Source organism: Vespa mandarinia, unplaced genomic scaffold (genome assembly GCF_050613455.1).
Source record: "Vespa mandarinia isolate Hongniang unplaced genomic scaffold, ASM5061345v1 scaffold_62, whole genome shotgun sequence".
NCBI lineage: Eukaryota > Metazoa > Arthropoda > Insecta > Hymenoptera > Vespidae > Vespa > Vespa mandarinia.
This window is the reverse complement of record NW_028197196.1, coordinates 106,450-127,271: the sequence shown is the minus strand read 5'-3', so window position 1 is coordinate 127,271 and position 20,822 is coordinate 106,450. Positions and strand designations below refer to the sequence as shown.

General features: G+C 26.8%; 2 protein-coding genes across 10 annotated transcripts in view; one reads left to right on the top strand and one right to left on the bottom strand.

Moving 5' to 3' along the window:
* LOC146872031 (fatty acyl-CoA reductase wat-like) overlaps nt 1-19,881 on the top strand; it is a 114,307-nt gene extending 94,426 nt beyond the window's left edge. The window contains exons 1-9 of one of the 2 annotated variants that reach the window (XM_085664529.1): nt 16,040-16,173; nt 17,372-17,703; nt 17,937-18,185; nt 18,278-18,423; nt 18,534-18,643; nt 18,714-18,909; nt 19,011-19,250; nt 19,343-19,600; nt 19,687-19,881. In XM_085664529.1, the coding sequence (XP_085520655.1) occupies nt 16,155-16,173; nt 17,372-17,703; nt 17,937-18,185; nt 18,278-18,423; nt 18,534-18,643; nt 18,714-18,909; nt 19,011-19,250; nt 19,343-19,600; nt 19,687-19,792 (1,656 nt within the window). In that variant the 5' untranslated portion in view covers nt 16,040-16,154 and the 3' untranslated portion in view covers nt 19,793-19,881. Of the gene's footprint in view, nt 1-16,039; nt 16,174-17,371; nt 17,704-17,936; nt 18,186-18,277; nt 18,424-18,533; nt 18,644-18,713; nt 18,910-19,010; nt 19,251-19,342; nt 19,601-19,686 lie in introns of those variants that run through there. The other variant, XM_085664530.1, reaches the window with a different exon arrangement.
* Nucleotides 1-20,822, bottom strand: part of LOC118450121 (fatty acyl-CoA reductase wat-like) — an 86,081-nt gene that overhangs the window by 3,673 nt on the left and 61,586 nt on the right. For 2 of the 8 annotated variants that reach the window (XM_085664542.1, XM_085664543.1), the window contains exon 1: nt 5,599-5,715. Coding sequence is in view for 6 of the 8 variants with exons in the window: in XM_085664537.1 (XP_085520663.1) it covers nt 4,991-5,153; nt 5,247-5,480; nt 5,599-5,794; nt 5,883-5,992; nt 6,117-6,187 (774 nt within the window). In the remaining 2 variants the exon portion in view is untranslated. The other 6 variants (XM_085664540.1, XM_085664537.1, XM_085664538.1 and 3 more) reach the window with 6 other exon arrangements.

Here is a 20,822-nt window from a genome sequence, read left to right as displayed (position 1 = left end):
TTCTCCCAAAAGTATTTAATCTTTTCATTGATCAATTCTTGATCTTTTTCGACACTCTTGCTTTTTTTCTTTATATTCGAATATAATTCGTATCCTGGAAAACACATGTGGTTCAAAAGAAGCTATTAACACATAGAGGTTATAGCTTGTTTTAATGCTTGATGTATCTAATAGAGTTTTAAAAATTCGGAAAGAGAGAATCATTTTAAATTTTAATGACAAACGAACAATGAAAGGAAAAGGCAAGAAAGATGTCTTTGTTATTTTATATATGCTATGTAGAAATGTTTAAATGGCATATTTAAGACCTGTATATTCTTATCGTTAGGAGATATGATCAATAGTATTTATTTAAAAATTACGAACGAGATTTAAACAAAAATTAATATTATCAGTCTTATTTTAGTAATGGATGTAACATTCATGCGAAAGAGAAAAGAAGGAACGATGAAAAATAATGTGTAAGGTAGAAAACAGAAAAAAATTCTACATTCGAATTTACATGTCGCTTTCTAGATGAGTTTGGGAATGATGCAAGAAATGATGTAAATGTTGGCAAAAATAGTCAGATAACGATTTTCATAATCAAAAGAGACATCAAGTTCTTTCTTTTTTTGTAGAACCTGTTAAAAGATAAATTTATCTTTTAAAGTGATATCCTCATAACAATTCCTTAGTCAATAATTACCTCGTTGATTTTATCCCCTTGTTAACAAATATTTATTTACGTGTTCATTTTTATACTCAGAAGATCGAAAGATCATTATCTAATTAAATTTTTAGAACGCTGTTAAGTAAAATTTTCGTTACTACAAAATCTCTTATCATTGCGAATAATCTGATATCATCACATATGAATATGTCAGTGTTTTCTTCCGAAATGCAAATGTGCAAAAATAATCCGTAATACGAAGTGAAAGATGAGTGGAACTTTCCTGTCATTTTACTTTTTATTTTGTAATTTTATATTTCTTCCAATACATAAATATTTTTTGTTAAGAAAATGACACTTTGTAATATCTTAATAATAAATCTTTTATATTTCTGTATAAATCATTATGAAAGATACATAGATATGATCTATATCATTTATTACGACTTTTTTAAGTTTCAATCAAATTTTTGTTAAACTGAAACAATTAAGTTGAAGATGAACCTCTTTTTGAACTAGTTATTAGTCAACGATCAGTTTTACTTTAATACTCTACATAGTCTCAAATTATTAATTCTATAAAAAGAAAAATAGTACAATCTCAACGGATCGTCTAATATACAAATTTTAAAATATTCCCTCAATATTTATTTTACTATAAATTATATAGAACATGAAAATACAATGTATTAAAAGAAAAAATACACACTTACTTTATTATACATTTGTCGATCGTTCAACAAATTCTTGTAACTCAGAAATAACGTACGGTCGCGGCATCGAAAATAATTAAATAACTTGAATTCTACGATAAAACATTCCGCAATAGAGCGTACCTCGATATAAATTTATTAACAATTAATAAAACTAACCGTGTAGACAAACAGTCACGGTGCTTCTCCATTTCCGCCATCTTCCACGATTAAATAGAATTTATTGCGAAGTATGATCGACTCTTTCGTGGTACATTTATCAGAAAAATAAAATGAACCTTCGGAAAAATGAAATAGAAAGAAATATAAAAGTAAGATAAAGAGCATGATTTTTATATTCTCATTGTATAACAATTCTCATCTAATTTTTTGTGATCGTATTCAATTAAAATTTTAAAGTCACTTTTATCAATCAATCGTAATGATAAATTCATGATTGATTTAATTATATCTGCTGCAATTTCTGTGAAATTAATTTTTGGAACATATTCATATGATACATTATCTTTAACTTACTTCTCGATACAATATTTAACATATATTATATGTTAATTGTTTTATTCTGTAATACAATCTGAATGATTATAAGTGCATATAAATCTACTTTTAGCTGAAATGTCTAGCTCAGCTGCTTGCTTCTATTATTATTTTTTTTATCTTTCAATTATATAGTCCATTCTTTTAATCGGATTAAAATCGATATATATATATATATATATATTATATAATATATATTTATATAATGATGATGACATTACGATATAAATTTATAAGTTATCGTAGCTAGATTTTTTTTAATTATTTAGGTCTATCGTCAAGTGTTAATGAACGACTAATACTATAGGTATTAACTTCTTAACGTATATGTTTAGGACATAAATCACTTAATACACTTATCTAAGGAATAAAAAAAAATGCATCAATTGGTGCAGACAAAAATATAGATCTCTTTTAAAAGAAAAGTCCAGTTGCATTATTCTGATATATCGATGCATAAAAATGTATAAAATCATTTGCGTATCATGTACTATCTAACACCATTCAACTTTGACTTATAAGTTTTTTTTTTATTTTCAACCATTACTCGGTTTCAATTCAGCGTATTCCAGTTATGTGAGACACCCTGTATATATATCACCTCAATTTTGATTTCATTTCTCACGTATCTCAAATATATTTGGGAGTAACATTTATGTTTCTCAAAAACTCACAAAGAGTTCAAATCTATTTCTTCTATACATCGAATGTACTTGAAATTATTGCTTCCCTTTTCGACAGTACTAATAAATCATTCAAAACTGACTTTTATCCCCGTTTTTTTTCTATATATATTTTCGCAACAATAACGAAATCGTCTAGGATCAATTATCTATCTATAGCTCTTCCATCTAGGAACAATAATCTAGCAATACAAGAGCGAATATCGAACGTTACATGCCGTGAGTCACCTGATCGCATTCAATTATAATTTTCATCCACTCTTTATCGTATTTTAAAAAATTAAATGAAAATCAATCTCTATTCGACATCATTGATACTCAACGTTCCTTTTCTTTCCAGATTACTCAAAATTTATAATAAAAATTACAATATATTGTCGATCATTTCTGTACGATCGAATAAAAGGGTATGAATGATAAATAGAACGAACCAAAAAGAAAATTAACTTCTACAGTATTGTATAAAATAATAAATATATCTTCTTTCTTTTCTACTTCTTTCATTATTCGTCTCTTTTTGACAATCACTTTCAAATGACGCTTATTTTTTGAATTTTTAGTACTTCGATGAATGCATTAAATATCGAAACTTGTTATAACCAGTTATAAAATTGAGCTACTTTCTTCAGATTACTGACGTTCGAATATTTGTATAAGAAACAACGTTGTCAAAAAATGAAAACAAAGATGAAATCATTTGAAAGTAGCGAGGATACTCTTTGAATTCACTTTAATAATTCAATGTAAATGTAAACTTTGTTCGAGTAACGCCTACATCTGAAGTAAAAAGGAAGAAACGCCTGCTTTAAACTTTCGTAACTATCTTGAAGGCGCATCAATTTAATTCTGCAATATGGAAAATAATTTTGAAAGTAAAGAATAATTATATAGATATGAATTTTAAAAAATCCTATCAGAGCATGTTATAAAAACTTATTAAAAGTATTTTATGAAAATTCAAGAATAGAATTAAGTAGAAATTTTAAAAAATAAAAAAATATTAATGAATTACGCAGAATTCCGCAAAAAGAGTAATTCAAGTATTTGAATAATAACGTAATTTACCAAAATCAACAAAAATTATGTACGACTGACGGTAAATATGATATAAACAAGTTTTTCAGCAATTTTTGAAATAATAACACATTGACGTCCTTTGAAGCTGGAGATAATCTAGATATGTGATGATTTTGTGTCATTACTTTCCAACGCGTTACGTTCGAAGAACTAATGCTATAATTTGTTAACAAATTAATATTTTTCAAAGAAATTTTGAAGAAAGCGGTAAATTATTCAACTACGAGCTTACTAATTAGAAACATATGCGACTGTTGGAAAAGTAAAGAAAGTACAAAAAGATTTTATTTCCGAGCAGTCTATGCACATTCATGATATAAAATGTTGTGGGATAACTAATTGCATTGTAGACAAAGTTATTTTTATTGCTTGAAAATATACATTGTTCCAGCATCACGATATAGAAGGACAAGTTGAAAGCATATACTGTTTCTTTAATTCATGAAAAATATTTTATTCATGATAAATATTATATGAAGAGAAACAGAACGATCTATAGCATTTTATAGATTTATTTTAAAACAGATTTGCAATAATCACAATAATATATATATTAATATATATATATATATATTATATATATATAATATATATATATATATTATATATATATATATTATATATATATATATATATATATATATATATATATATAATATCTCGAATTGATAAGATGACGTGATAAACGAAAATAAGTTTCTCTGTGAACAAAGAAACGACAATTTACTTTTTTATTATTTATTTATTATTCACACTGTTAAATTTTAATTAATATATATAAATTTTCTTATAGCTGTCGTGTTACTTTTCTCTTCTACGTTATATTTAGTAGTTATATTTAGTAGTAGAGTAAATGCAAAAAAGAAAACCCAAATATCTGTTGAAATATCACAAATAAAAACTAGTAATTTACTCCTGCCTCTTCGCCATACCGTTTAATTAAAATCTATCAAATATGAGAAATAATTGATTTGTATATATATGAAAATTTAAATTATGATTATTATTTTATCTTCATTTTCATTCACTATTATGCTTCTTTTACGATGATCTGAACGTTGCAAGTAGTCCGGAAACGATAGCCCATGCGACCATAAGAAAGAAATAGGCGATAACAAATTTCAATATTTGATGCATCCAATAGAGTCTTGAAAATTCGAAAAATAAGTATCATTTAGAAATTAATATTAATGACAGATAAATAATAATGTAAAAATGAAAGAAAGAAGATACCTTTGCGATTTTATACGAGCTTGCGGAAGCGTATCAATGGGATCCTTTAAAATGTACGTTCTTATCCCTAGGAAATAAGTTTGTAAGTAACTATCCTAATCGAGCTTTTTTATATTACAAAAGAACAATTCGTCATCCGCAGGCGTTAAATTCCTCATCAATTCGTTCCATCTTTCATTTGTTAAGTTCCATTCATTCATAGAAAAATAACCAAGATTGTCCGATATTTTGTGTATTTTATTATACATTCTGAGTAATCTTGAACGAATAATATTATTATCAGTATAAAATTTTTCTCCTTTTTTTCGTTCTAATGCTTTTCCTCCAGAGAATAAGATCAGAAAAATTTACCTTGGCCGTTTATATAAACACAATGCGATCGTACCAATTATAAAAGCTGGTAGTAAATATAGAAAATACACGTAGAATAAATAGACCGGCCGGTATTTCGTTATGTTTAAAGAACAGTACCAAATTGCTTCCTTAAACGGCATTAATTGCCCGTATTTAAATAATATTTTCTTCAGTCTGTTGTAAGTGATTACATTATCTTCAGATATGTAATTGTAAATGGGAATATCATCGCTGAATATGAAACATTATCGATTCGAATAAAAAAGATATAATTTTTTTTTTCTAAAATCATTATTTAATTTGATCGTGAAAATACTATTTCCGTGTAAACGAAATCATTTGAACCTACCGATGTTTATTTGAAATATCCCAGGCACTCGCAATTAGATCATTTATAGTTAGATCTCCGGGTACCAAGTATATTTTTAACGACCCATCACAATAATGAGTTCTCATTAATCCCATAAAAACGGATGCAGTAATTCCTACTGGTCCGTTTATATTGTCGATCCATCCCGGAAAAGGTTCTCGATAAGTTGATGTTACTAAAAATATTACATTAATTAATATACATTATTTATATTAATTATTTTTTTTTTTGTATTATTCTACACAAACTATATTACTGCCAACCAATTGCAGGACGAAAGATTCCAATCGATATCGATTTAGCATGCTTCTGTATCATATCTTCAGCGACTGATTTCGCGTACACATATGTATTCGGGCATATTCCAAGTAATCTAAAAAAAAGGAACGATGTAAATGTATTATTAATTAATGCATAATACAAATTCTTAAATTCTTTTTTTTGTAAATAAATGTGAAATAAGTAAAAAGAATTATTATTTGGAAATTTAAATGTACCGCGGTGTAATGGCGTTGAGCAATTTTTCATCCAAAGAATTTATCAGATCAATCAACTTGTTTCCATCCATAGGTGGATCATAAAATATCTCTTTAATCGAATTATGAAGACAATTAGCATAATCCGTTGATATGTGTACAAAACTCTAAATTATCAAAGATAACGAACATTTACAAAAGTCAATGTATTCCTCGAAATATTCCTTGATAGTTATTAGTAAGTATATATAGGGTAAAGATGGTACCATCAGATTCGGCATTTCTTCGGATAAATTTATCAAATCCCTTAGACTTTGGACGTTAATAGCTACCGCCGCTTTCATTGCTTCATTGAATCTCACGGTCGCGGCGACATTGAAAACAATTGATACTTCGCGTATGAGTGTAGCTCTATCAATTTTGGAAATACCGAGATTTAGCAAGCTACAATCTCCCTTGATCGCGACTATTCGTTTTCAGAATTTTGGTTCTACTTCCTTCAACTTGGAAAATAACTAGAAAACGCACAGAGTTGTAAATTTTGTCTATTTCGTTTAAATAAATGTCATAAAAAAATAAATAGCATTCGAAGACTTCGTACATGTTTAAAGTACATTAAACCAATAATTTATTTATTAATTTCTTGTTTCGTATATCTAGCATATATACAAGGTATTCAATTTATCTCAAATAATTAAAATTTGAGAGACTGAAGAGAGCAAAAAAATTTTTGAAGAGGTTTGTTTGATATGATCGGAAACATTGAATGGTGCCAAATTTATTTATATAATTCGAACGATATGGAAAATTCTACAGTTAAGTTCATTTTTTTAATAGAAATATATATTCTTTTTTCATGGTTCAATGATTTTTTGAGACGAATTCGACGACTTTCTATATGAGGTCATTTATTATTATAAAATACTATAAATTACATTATAAATTCGTGAGATCTCAAATAATAAGGAATACAAATATATATCACTAGTTCATGACTGTTATACTGCATAGAATTCAACATGAATGTAAATCAATCCAATTATCAAAAAGCAGTTATATAGTTCGATTTAAAAAAATGAATTTGACTTTGAAATTCTCCCAACGTTTAACACGCTTAAAAAGAAATTGAAACATGATGGATCCCTTCACATTAAACAAATTCGTACAAAAACTTTCTTTTTTAAGTTCGACCTCTCACAAGATATTCCCATTTTTTCAAAATAAATAAGACACGCTGTATACATTATTTAATAAATACAGAATATCATAGATAAGGAATCAAAGAAAATATAGAAATAATAAACAAATTACCAAATCTTCCATAAATTCATCCAAGCGTTCAAGAACATTTTTCCCTTTTTTCGAACGTTTCAAAATATAAATGCATCTGATGCCAGGACATCCTCTTAACAATTTCTCGATTAATAATTTTCCCATGAATCCAGTTCCGCCAGTTAAAAATACACTTTCATCGTCGTAAAACTTTTGAATAGGTGTAAGCTTATCGATTATTTCGACGGACGATTCTATAGTTGATGTTCCAACTGTTGAATCAAAGGCCACTTCTTGACCATACTCTTCTAACAGCGGTTTCATCATTTCTACTCTTCCAAATTGATCTATAAAAGTAAGCGCGAATTAGAAATTTTTTTAAATTCTATATCATAATTTTCTCTTTCGAACGAGTTTTTTAATCTGCTTCTGAAAAGAAAACTGATAATTTTATAACCTTAACGTCAGAGTATATATGCTAACGCGACGAAGCTGAAATGTCTTCTGAAAAAATTATAAATTGTACTCTCGATTATTATTGACGCATTTTTTTATTCTAACGCATTTTATTCTAACTGCGTCTTTTCTTTTATCTTCATATTCATCTGACTATCACTTTCAATTATAAAATATATATTCATAGTAAGCACGTTTGTGTATATATACCTACATACTACTTTTCTGAGATGCGAACGTACGAAAAGTAATAATGGGAAATAAAGAATGTTAAATACGGTTGACAATCGAATAAATCTACATTTTAATTGATTATTACAATATATTTTCTTCTATAATCTATTATGATTATGATCAAAGAAGCAATTTTTCGTGGAAAGTATTTTTCACCTTTCTAACTTGTCTTGAAATTATTCGCAAAAAAATCAATTGACACAGTGCGTTATGAGGGGAGTGAGATTGTGACATTGGTTTGTCGAAATTTATCCACAATAAGTACGTATGCAATATAAGATACATATCTATATCTATATCTATAATAAATAGGTATCTTATTTTCAGCCTACCGTTATGAGAAATTGTTCGATAAAACAAAAACAAAAAAAAACCACTCACGTTATGGATTCATTATCATTATTGTTTTCAAATCTTACGCCAAATTTTACGATAGTTTTCTCTCTATTCTTGATTTATCATCTCCCAATTCAATTAAGAAACATAACATTTAAATAATAATCAGGCTTCGATGAATTACAAATCGATGTAATTGAACAATCGAACTGTCGATTTAATAGAGAAATAAAAAAAAAGCAACAGCAGCATATAATAGGAAAAAAGAAAAGTTTATGTAATTCATTTAATTGAGAAAACGATCTTTCTACAATAATGTCGTTTATATATTATAATATACAATATTGAATACATAATCTTGAATAGAACATAATTTTGAATATTCGTTTCGAAAATGCGATTCTATGCTTGTTTTTTTATACTGAATTCCCCGTCAAATGTTAAATATATAGTTTATATTTGCATTATATTTAATGCTACTTGCAAATTAATATAATAAAATTATATAATATAATATTTTATAATAATATAAAATTTTAGAAAATAAATATTCATAAAAGTATAATATGTTATGAAATAATATAATAAAAAAGATATGAAACATATAAACGAAGTATCGTGATTGTTTCTCTCACACTGACTATTATTTTCACGTAATATCACGCATAATCGTAAATATATACTTTAATAATTGTAAAATTTTTTTTTCCATATATATACAGATTTTACTCTCTTTCACAGGTATTTTCCAATTATGAATTAAAATTGCGTATATGCTTTAAAAAAAATTATTAACGTACTTAATAACTTAATCACAAACGTACTTTCCTTCCGTACTCACGATAGGTGTATATACTCGAACAGAGTTCACTTTTACACTAAACTATAAAATCAGATAGAAGCAGCTTAATATTATTCCCCTTTACTATTTATTCAGCATATCCAACACGATCTAAAGGTGTAACAATTCTAAAGGTCAAAACTTCATTTTTAAGTTTTTGCTCGAATTATTGAAATCTAAGATAACTGTAAACAAAAAATGCAAATCAATTTATCATGATGAAAATGATAAGGAATATACGAAATAAAAACTCGTCAATAATAACCTCAATGTACTTATGTATTTATTGACCTGACGCATAATTATTGCATTATTAATTTCATGCTAATTTTCATTGCTTTCCAATAAATATCGAAGAACAAATCATCTAACAGTAATATATTGTTTTCAAAAAATATTTGCTTTTATGTGATTTACGATTTAAATTTATGTAGGAAATATTTTTATATAAGTATATAAAAATATTTAATTACTTTATACAAGTTTTTAAAAATATAGCGGTATATCTTTTTATAAGTAATAAATAAGTTAATGAATAAGAAAAAAAATATCCGACCAAATTTTTATGAATAAAAATATCCAAATAATTATAATTTCAGCCTTCCTTCCGTGCCACCCGAAAGCAGGCTAAAGTTATAATTTTTCATAAAATTTACATTTTAAACAAAATCCCTTAAATAAAAAAACTCATTGATCCGCATTTTGACAAGAACGTGAATTAAAATTATTCTTTCCTCTTCATCTTCATTGACAATCTTGTTTCTTTCACGAAAATCTGAACATTACGATGAGACGCGAAATCATGTAATTATAAAGAAGATACAGGCAATAACGAATTTCAATATTTGATGCTTCCATTAAAGCATTGAAAATTCGAAAAATAAATATCATTAGAAAGCGATAGTGAACGTAAAATGCAAGAAAGAAGATATCTCTGTTGTTTTACACAAACATGTAGATGCATTTCAATGAGATTCTTTAAGAGATATGTTTGAAAATAAATATCCTTCAAAAGCCATATATAAGCCATATATAGCCAAAATATCCAAAAAGTCCTTCATAAAAGGAAAAAGAAGTATTCACGATCTTTGGTTGCTAATTTATACGATATATCAACCATTAATGATTAGCGGTTTGATCATCAGAATTACGGACATTAAATTCACTTTTACCAATCCATCTTGATGATTAGTTTCTATTAATCCCATTCCAGCACCTGTTGTAATTCCTATTGGCCCTTACATATATTATAAATCCATCCTTAAATAGATTCTTAATTCATGAATATTATTAAGAATATTATATTAATTTTTTCGCTACCATGGATGACTATAGTTGCTCACTATAAAATTTTCCTAATATATTATGATCGACTAAAGTGGTTTACGTTCAAAATCCTTCATATATACCAGAGACGACTAAAGTCACGAACAATTAAGTTCAGGAAATAAATGAAAAAAAATCGAATCAAGTAAAAGAAATTTAGATAGCCTATATATATATATATATATATATATATATATATATATATATATATTTATAATTATATATTTTTATTTATATATTATTATTATTTTATTATATTATTATAATATTATATTATTATATTATTATTTATAATTATTATATTTATAATTATATATATATATATATATATATATATAATTATTATCATTAAGTATTTAACCAAAGTGCGGTAGCAATAAAAAAATCACCGTTATATAATTTGATCTAGAACGATTATTCGAGTGTTAACATCTTACAAACGAATCGAATAATTGAAAACATTAGGACAAATTTTGTGAAGGTATTCAATAAGAATAAAAAAAAATGAAAGAAAAAGAAAGGAAAATATAAGGAAATTATAAGGAAAATAAAAGTAACATATTTTCTCATGACCGACAAAAAATATGATGAATGATTAACATATCAAATGAATCTTTCAATCTTCTGCATATATTATTAACAGTCAGTCTATCCTAATCTTGAAATCTAATAAAAAAAGAAATAACGCACGCTTAATTTATTAATTAGTTTTTTGTAATATTTCTCTATCGTTCATTAATCGTTATTGAATTATATTGACATTATTTGAATAATAATGAATTTCGATAACTTTTAAATCGATTCGATTACAAACGGTTGGACATTTTTAATAGTTATTTAAAAAAAGATAAGTGTGACAGATGATGAGAAGAAAAAGGTTGCATAATCTGTGCGATTGAGTTCATATAATTTATAAAATAAAGTAGCTTAGATTTATGAACATAGATATTTATCAATTTTTAATATTCGTACCACGTACAGTTATAATGACATATAATGTGGAAATACTTTCGAAAGAGTCATTTTTTGCTTTCATTTTTTTTTCTAATTTTGCACTTGACCCCAATTAACATGAAACTCTATAATTGGCATTTGTGTTGTATTTCAATGATACTTGTACCATTAAACAATATTACAAAAAGCAAAAATACAGAAAAAATATGAAATAAATGTGATTACGATCATTTCTCTCACGCTTGCCATTTCCATAAATTTGCATACTCAATATCAGGTAAAGCGTAAAGATAATCGTTAATAATAATATTTCCATTTTATAAAATGCAATGATCAATTCGCTTAGTAAACGTTATTGCCATTCTAAGACTTTATAATTATTATATTTATAAATTATACTAATTATTATCGTGAGAATTATTTAACGAGAGACAATTCGATTTTAATTTGACATTAAACTATTTTGTAAAATGTTATACTTATTCATATTGAGAATTTACCTATGTTTTATTTATCAAAATATTTTAACAATTATTTGTTTATTTGTAATTTTTTATTGTATTTTTGCGTTGAAAATGACTCAAAGTTAGGTTCATAAGGTTCGTTCAATTCGACTATATTAATTAATTAAAAAATCCTATTATTATATTAATCAAATTAATATTACATTAAAATATATTAATATTTGATAATGAAAAAAATTTTTTTCTCGTAATTATAGCGCATGGGCATAAATGAATGTCGTATAACGTATGACGAGTACGAGGGAAAAATCACAATCATTCATTCATTTTCTTCGTATTTTGCATTCTATTATGTTTTTTACTATATATTATTCCTATTATATTATATACTATATTTAATATTTATATTTTATATTTCATTATTTACTATCATATTATTATATTGTACTATTAAATATGTACCGTTAAATACAATACAAATGCCAATTATAGATTTGGATCTGAAATGGTATCAAATTCTAAAAAGAATAAAAACCCAAAAGTATTTCTACATTATACAAAAGTTTACACTACCCGTTGAAAAACAAATTCGAAAATATTAAATTATTTGATGCAAACGACTCGTTCGAGTTTATATATGTACATAGATCTATATAATAGTTTATTTAGTGTATTCGGTTAAATAGATCATTTTATCTTTCCTCTTGCTTACATTTCTCACTCTTTTTTTAATTTATCAGCAAAAATCCTTGACCGTTTAATTAAATCGATTGGAAATATATCAAACCTGATTAATATGTCGCATTCATATAAGGCGTCAATTAGAAAAACATATGTATTTTCTTTTACATGCGAACTATATAACCCGTATGAAAATATTATTCTAAAATGATTTGTAACCAATATCTTCATATAGTCATAGTTATAGCCATAGTCTCGTTTTAATTTTTATTCGACGATGTTTATTATAAGTTAAGTTTTCGGGCGCACCTACAAGAATAGATTACTAATATTTTTTGTTAACCGGTTACGTTTTTGCATTTTTCTTGCATTTAATTTGCAATCGACCTCTTTTAATATTGTCGATAAATTTGTATAATAGTGCTTGCGTGTAGTAAAAAAATGAAGTAGCATACAAATGATATTTTCTCCTAGTACAATATTAATCGAATAATTTAATGCAAATTAAAATGATATAAAATTTTTGACTTCAAACATTAATAGCTGAAGTCGATTTCATTTTCTCATTACATCTCACAGTCGAAGCAACATAGAAAACAACCAGGACCTCGCATATAAGTATAGTTCTATCGACCATTAAGATACCAAGATTCGGCAAATTACAGTCGCCTTTGATTGGGATTATGCGTTGTGGAATGTCTATTCTTCAGCGTGAAAAATAACTGTAGAAATCACACATTGAAAGATTTGTGAATCTATCCGTTTTTCGGATCATAAATAAGTATTATTTCATGAAAAACAACCATTTGCAACTTCTAGCATGTTCAACGAGTATCATATTACAAAATATATTTATCAACTTTTTCTTTTTACATGTACTAAATATTAAATTTTAAATACCGTTTCTAGTGGTAACAAGGAATCTCAGAATTTAATCAGAGTGATATATAGAAAATTTAATTATATTATTAGATATTAGTAAGAAATAACAATCGATCACATTTAAACAACTCATTATTCGAATCTTCCATGAGTTTCTTCATGCATGGAAGCACGTTCTTTACTAATTTTCGAAAATATCAAGAGTTAAATGAATCTGATGACATGCTAATTTCTCAACAATTTTTCGTTGAATAATTTCATCTCGTTACCGTTGATAATTATTCATGGAGTTAATAGAATTATCGGATTAGTTTTAGAAATAAATGAAAAATAAAAAGAAAAGGTTGTACTAAAAATCGATGAGTACAATGAAGAAATACAGAAAATAGGAAAATAAATCATTCTAAATTAGATATATTACATAAACATTATAATAAACATTTAATCAATATGTCGAAATTTAATTTTGAAATGTAGTGCTTTCGTTCGTTATTTGTTGTGTACAATGATAGTTAAAGTTTTGAAAGGTAGAAGGAAAGGCTACCAACTTCTACTAGAATTTATAATTCAGTGCAAGAATGCCCTTCTTTCGTGTAGCATCTAAAAATTACATGAGCACAAGAGAAAAACGTTTAGAACTTCGATGAATGTGCGTCAATTTTAATTATGCAAAATGGAAAATACTTCTAAAACTAAGTTAAGTTTACGTAAATTTGCATTAAAAATTCATAAGTATAAAATATGTTATAAAGATTTAATCATATTCCTTTATGATAATTCAACAAATTCCAAGTCTACATTGGAAAAAGTATAAAAAAACTTTTTGAGTTACACGCAGTTATGCGAAATATTTTTTCAGTTATTTAGATATTATCATAATTTAACAAAATAAAAAAAAACTAGCTGCAAAATATTGCAGTCTAATTGTAATGAGATAATGCTAAACCGATAATTTAAATGGCCTGTGGTAATTAAAATACTAACAAATTTTTCATAATTTTTGAAATATTATATATTTTTGTATAATCAAAATTTAAATAAATATGAAGAATTTAAATTAATATACTATAATTTAAACAATTAAATTAATAAATTACAACTATTACGATTACAATTTGGCAATACAAAAATTTTTTAAATATTAATGTAATACTTAAATACAGAAAATTTTTATTTTTACTAATATTTATATTTATATCTTTAATATAAAGATCAAAGGAGAAAATAAAAGCAAGCAAATGAGGAAGAGAGGATGTAATTATATTCGGAGACAATATTCTACATTCGATCATAGCTAAAAACTTGACGAATTTAAAAGGATTAAAGATTTTTTATGACACTTACACGACAATTAACATAAAAATAGAGAAGAAATTTATTATAAGTAAGTCCTCTTTCACTCGTCTCACTAAGACGCATCGTATCGATTTATTTTACAAATAAAATCCGGTTAAACCTGATTAAAATTAGAAATCATATTTCTCTATTCTCCATGAATAAAAGAGAAAGTATAGCGTAATAATTATGGTGAAAGGTCATAACAATGAATGATATTCATTTCAAAGATACTTTGAGAGACGTAACAAACATTTTTCACTACGTATTACGTATTATTTTGGTACTTTTTCATTTCGAAAAAACACTGATATATTCATATGTGATGATATCAGATCATTCAAAATAATCATGGATTTTCCAATTACGAAACTTTTTGTTTAACAGCGTTCTAAACATTTAATTGGATAATGATCCTTCAACCATTTGAATAAAAAAAATAAATAAATATTTGTAAACAGGGAAATAAAATCAACGAGGTAATTATTGACCAAAGAATTGTGAAGAGGATATCACTTAACTAAAAAAATAGATATATCTTTTGACACGTTCCGTTAAAAAGAAATTAATTGACCATGAAAATTGTTATCTGACTGCCTGTACCGATAATTACATAAATTCTTGCATCATTTCCAAACTCATCTAGAAAGCAACATGTAAATTCGAATATAGAAATTCTTTCTGTTATTCTACCTTACACATTAATTTTGATCTTCCTTTCTTTTCTTCTTCTTATGAATGTTTCATCCATTTCTAAAATAAGGCTGATAATTTTAATTTTCGTTTAAGTACATATTATTGATCATGTCTCCTAACGATAAAAATATACATGTCTTAAATATACCATTGAAACGCTTCTACAAGCATATATAAAATAACAAAGACTTCTTTTTTCTTGCCTTTTTTTTATTGTTCCTTTGTCATTAGAATTTAAAATAATACCCACTTTCCAAATTTATGCTTTATTGGATACATCAAGCATTAAAACAAGCAATAACCTGTGTGTGGTGATATCTTCTTTTGGACCACATGTATTTTCCAGGATACGAATTATGTTCGAATATAAGAAAAAAAAGCAAAAGTGTCGAAGAAGATCAAAAATTGATCAATGAAACATGGTGGAAGAAAAAGGTTAAATGTTTTTGGTTGTTTCTATATTTCAGTTCAAAAGTGAGCTTCGTTAGATCAACAGCTACAACTGTCCTAAAGAATAGAAAAAAATCTCTATTCCAAATGTTCATAACATTACTATAAACCCGCCTACTTTAATTGTGCAATATGGAAAATAATTCAGAAAGTAAGTAAATTTTATAGAAGTATACACTTAAAAAGAATCAGAATCAAAAGATGTGTTCTAAAAATTTAGTAACATTCTTTTACGAAAATTCAAGTAAATGATTACGTGAAAATTTTAAAAACCATAAAAAGGTTTGTGAATTACACGAAATTACGGAAAAATAAGAAATTAAGGTATTCGGTTAATATTACAATTCAACAAAATCTAGAAAAATTAGCTGCAACTACCATAATTAATACAATAAATAGAAAGCGAAAATTTCTTTTTTAATTTTCGAAATATTCAGAAGTGTAAACTCGGAATGTGATCAGCTTTGATTATTCTTTTGTTAGTGGACCGATCAAAAATATTTTTATTTGACATAACCATTGTTGAGACGAAATATGTAATGTAATTATCTACAGTAAATTTCCTGACACTCTTTTTTGTGGGTTTTTATATGGTCCCCTTTAGTTTTATATAGACTAACTTTAACTTTTTTGCACTTACCTTTTATCAAATATTGAAAAGGTTTCTCCAAGAATCGTAATAAATATTTTTTTCCTGTCTGAAACGAAGGAAGATTAAAAAATTTGTCTAGTTGAAAGAATTTCGTATCATTTTATTAACGAGGAATATCACACGTTGTTCTGTTTGCGTAGTACGGGAAAAATTATACGTAGAGAAAAATAGTATAGAAAAACAGTATAGAAAAATAGTATAGAATAATGATCGCATTCGAAGACTCAATTAATTTTTCTTCTATAACTTGTTCTATGATGTTCACTAATTACATATTATTATGAGGCAGGTTGGAAGATACATTTGCAATTGAAACGTTTTCCTTTACCTTATACTAGATAAAAAACAATATCATGAAGCAATTAATATTAATATATGTACATGTGATATTTTTCCCTTTCGAATTATCGAGGACACCAATTATCGATCATTTTCTGTCATAACGAAATTGTCTATTTTAAATTATAGATATATATTAGGACGAGTAATAGATGCCATGAATGCTTTTTAATAATCGATATTAAGATAGAAAGAGCAAACTCATCGGAATAAAGATTGTGTTAATCAAACGTTCGATTATAATATTTTCAGCGGACACTTGAACTTACTTGCATTATCGTTTAAACGATTAAAATAAATAAATACGATAGAAAAACAGAGAAGATTTCTACACGTACGTTTATGTTTATGTTTTCAGATAGATTTAGAGAAGCAATTATGATAGACGTACTGCCAGAAAGAGATGAACAAGAAACAGCCCTATCGGAAAGTTCTTTGAGAGATGCTACGGAAATTAAATATGCTCCTGTATATATTCAACCCATCGAGGATAATGACGAACTTACACCCATTCAAAAATTTTACAGTGGTCAAAGTATTTTTATAACTGGTGGAACAGGATTCATAGGAAAGTTATTGATCGAGAAATTGTTAAGAGAATGTCCCGGTATCACTTGCATTTATCTTTTGATACGTACAAAAAAAGGAAAAAGTGTGCATCAACGCATGGAAGAATTAATCGAAAATTCTGTGAGTTATTACATCTATTACAGGGATTGGTAAATTATTATTTCACCTTTGATTCAACTTTGAAAATATCTCTTTCTATTAAATAATATAATTGGTATATAAAATAAAGAGAATTGAAAAACAAAGTACTGATCTATCATAACCAGTGGAAAAAATCGCAAAAAGTCGTTTTCCTGTCATTTATCATAACGAACGTGAGAGAGAAAATAATTACAACTCTGTCAACTTTCCAGTTATTTTCGACTTTGAGAGAGAAACAACCAACATTCCAGAATCGTATAGTCCCAATCAAGGGCGATTGTACTTTGCCGAATCTCGATATCTCAATGGTTGATAGAGCTACATTAATACGCGAGGTCTCAATTATTTTTCATGTCGCCGCAACCGTTAAATTCAATGAGAAAATAAAATTGGCGACAGAAATCAACGTTCGGAGTGTAAAGGATATAATAAATTTGTCCAAAGAAATGTCAAAACTGAAGGTGCCAACTTTGTCCTTTGTATACGTATTAATAACAATCAGGGTTTTTCAAAATCTGACTGTAACAAATCTTTGTTATTCTTAAAATTTCAGAGTGTTGTGCAGGTATCAACGGCTTATTCCAATTGTTTTCATATTCCACTTGAGGAGAAATTTTATGACCCACCGATAGATCCCGATAAGTTGATAAATTTGGTGAACAGTATAAATGAAAAATTGCTCGACGATATTACCCCACAGTACGTTTATATCTCGGAGTATCGATTGCTTAGTTTCATATTTAGTCACAGAAAATATGAATTGAATAGATAGAGCACTTAATTACACTCACACAATTGTTTGATTGTAGATTAATCGGAATATGGCCAAATACTTATGTTTATACGAAAACAGTCGCAGAGAATTTTATAAAAAAGCATGCTGACTCTATACCGATTGGAATATTTCGTCCAGGAATGGGTTGGTAGTAATGTAATCCTTACAGTATAAAACGATAAATGGTGTATGTTAATCAATTTAATATTTCTAGTGATATCTACGTATCGAGAACCTATTCAAGGATGGATCGACAACTTGTACGGACCAACAGGAATTACAACAAGTGTTCTAATGGGATTAACGCGAATTCTCCATTGCGATGGATCGATAAATATGGACTTGGTACCTGGAGATTTGACCGCCAATGGAATAATCGCTAGCGCATGGGAGATTGCAAATAAACGAAAGTAACGACAAATACTCGAAACAATATTTTTAGGATCAAATTAAATAATAATATTAGAAAATATTGAATTAATTCGTTTGTATGAATACATAATCTTTTTAGAACCAACGAAGATATTCCCATTTACAATTACGTATCAAAGGACAATGCATTCACTTTCGGCAGATTTTTGAATAAGATACTTAAGTATGTAGAACTGGTACCATCTGAAAAGGCAATTTGGTGCCCCATCTTTGAAATAACAAAATATCGGCCGATCTATCTTTTCTACATATATTTTGTCCATTTCCTACCAGCTCTTATAATCGATACACTCTCTTTGTGCAGGGGTAAAAATCCTAGGTAAATTTCTCTTATCTTATTTTTTGGAGGGAGCATATTAGAACGATAAAAAAGCGAAAAATTTCATCTGACGATAATCCTTTTTGTTCAAGGTTACTTAGAATGTATAATAAAATTCACGAAATGTCAGATCTAGTTAGTTATTTTTGTATAAACGAAAAAAGATTTACGAATGAAAGATGGAACGAATTGTTGAGGAAGTTGACGCCCGAAGATCGTGAATTATTCTTTTGTGATATAAAGGATCTCGTTTGGAGTACTTATTTTGAAACATACTTCTCAGGTATAAGAAAATATATCTTAAAGGATCCTATTGAGACACTTCCACAAGCTCATATAAAAAAGCGGAGGTATCTTTTTTATTGCATTTTTACTTCGTTGTCCCTTTATTATTAACAATCACTTTCAAATAATATTGATTTTTGAAATTTTCAAGGTTTTATTTGATGCATCAAGCATTGAAACTTCTTATCGTCTGTGTCCTATTTATCATCACATGGGCTATGATTTCCAGGCTGCTTGTAACATTTGAATCCCCGTAAATGAAGCAAAGATAAGCAAAAGAATGAAGAATAAAAATAATCATAATTTAGACTATCACCTATGTACGAATCAATAATTTCTTGAATAAAATATATCAAAGTTAAACGGTTTTTATTCGTGAAATCTCGGACAGTTATTTGGGTTAGAACTTTCTCCTTATATACTACGCTATTTATTGTATATAATATATACTTATTTTTTTATTTTTAATTTTTATTAAATGTTAAATTGTGGCCAAATGCTTAGCCATGAGTTTCATTTCTAATCTCCTTTGAAACAATGTATTATTTTTACTGGATTTTCTCTTTCTTAGTAAAAATTAAGATAAATCGAGTAAGACAATAATTCAAAGTTTGTTCGACAAATATGTATTTCGAAATCATAACTGCTGTGATTTGTTCCCGAAATACATATTAATACCGTATCATTTTTACTAGTAAATTTATTATTTTGGATTTTTTTGTGAAGTGCATTCATCATACTGATCCCAAATCCCATAAATTTAACCAAAACGTCGAAAATTAATTTCTAAATATAAAGTTTTTGATCGTTATGAGTTGCGTACACTGATAGTTTAAGCCTTCTATGGTTGAAGGGAAAGGCTACTTATTTCTACTAAACTTTATAGTTCAATGCAACAGTTGAGTACATTCGATAACAACACCTGTACGTGACATGAGCATAAGGAAATAATGCTTGCTTCAAACATTTATAATTGCGATGAAAATTCGTCAATTTTATTTATGCAAAACGAGAAATACTTCTGGAAATAAGTAAAATATATATTAATTTTATTACCACGCCATATCTCTCACATATTAACACATTTATAAACGGTGTTTTTCGATCGAGATACTTAGCTGGATATTTCATATAATTTTAAAAAATCTATAGCTAAATATTGAAAGATACAAATATATAAATATATATCAATATAATAAAAATATTGTTTCCTGATATCATGTTTATAATTATTTGTCGTTTAAAAAAGAACTGATACGATCAAAAGAAAACGTTTTTATGCCAAAT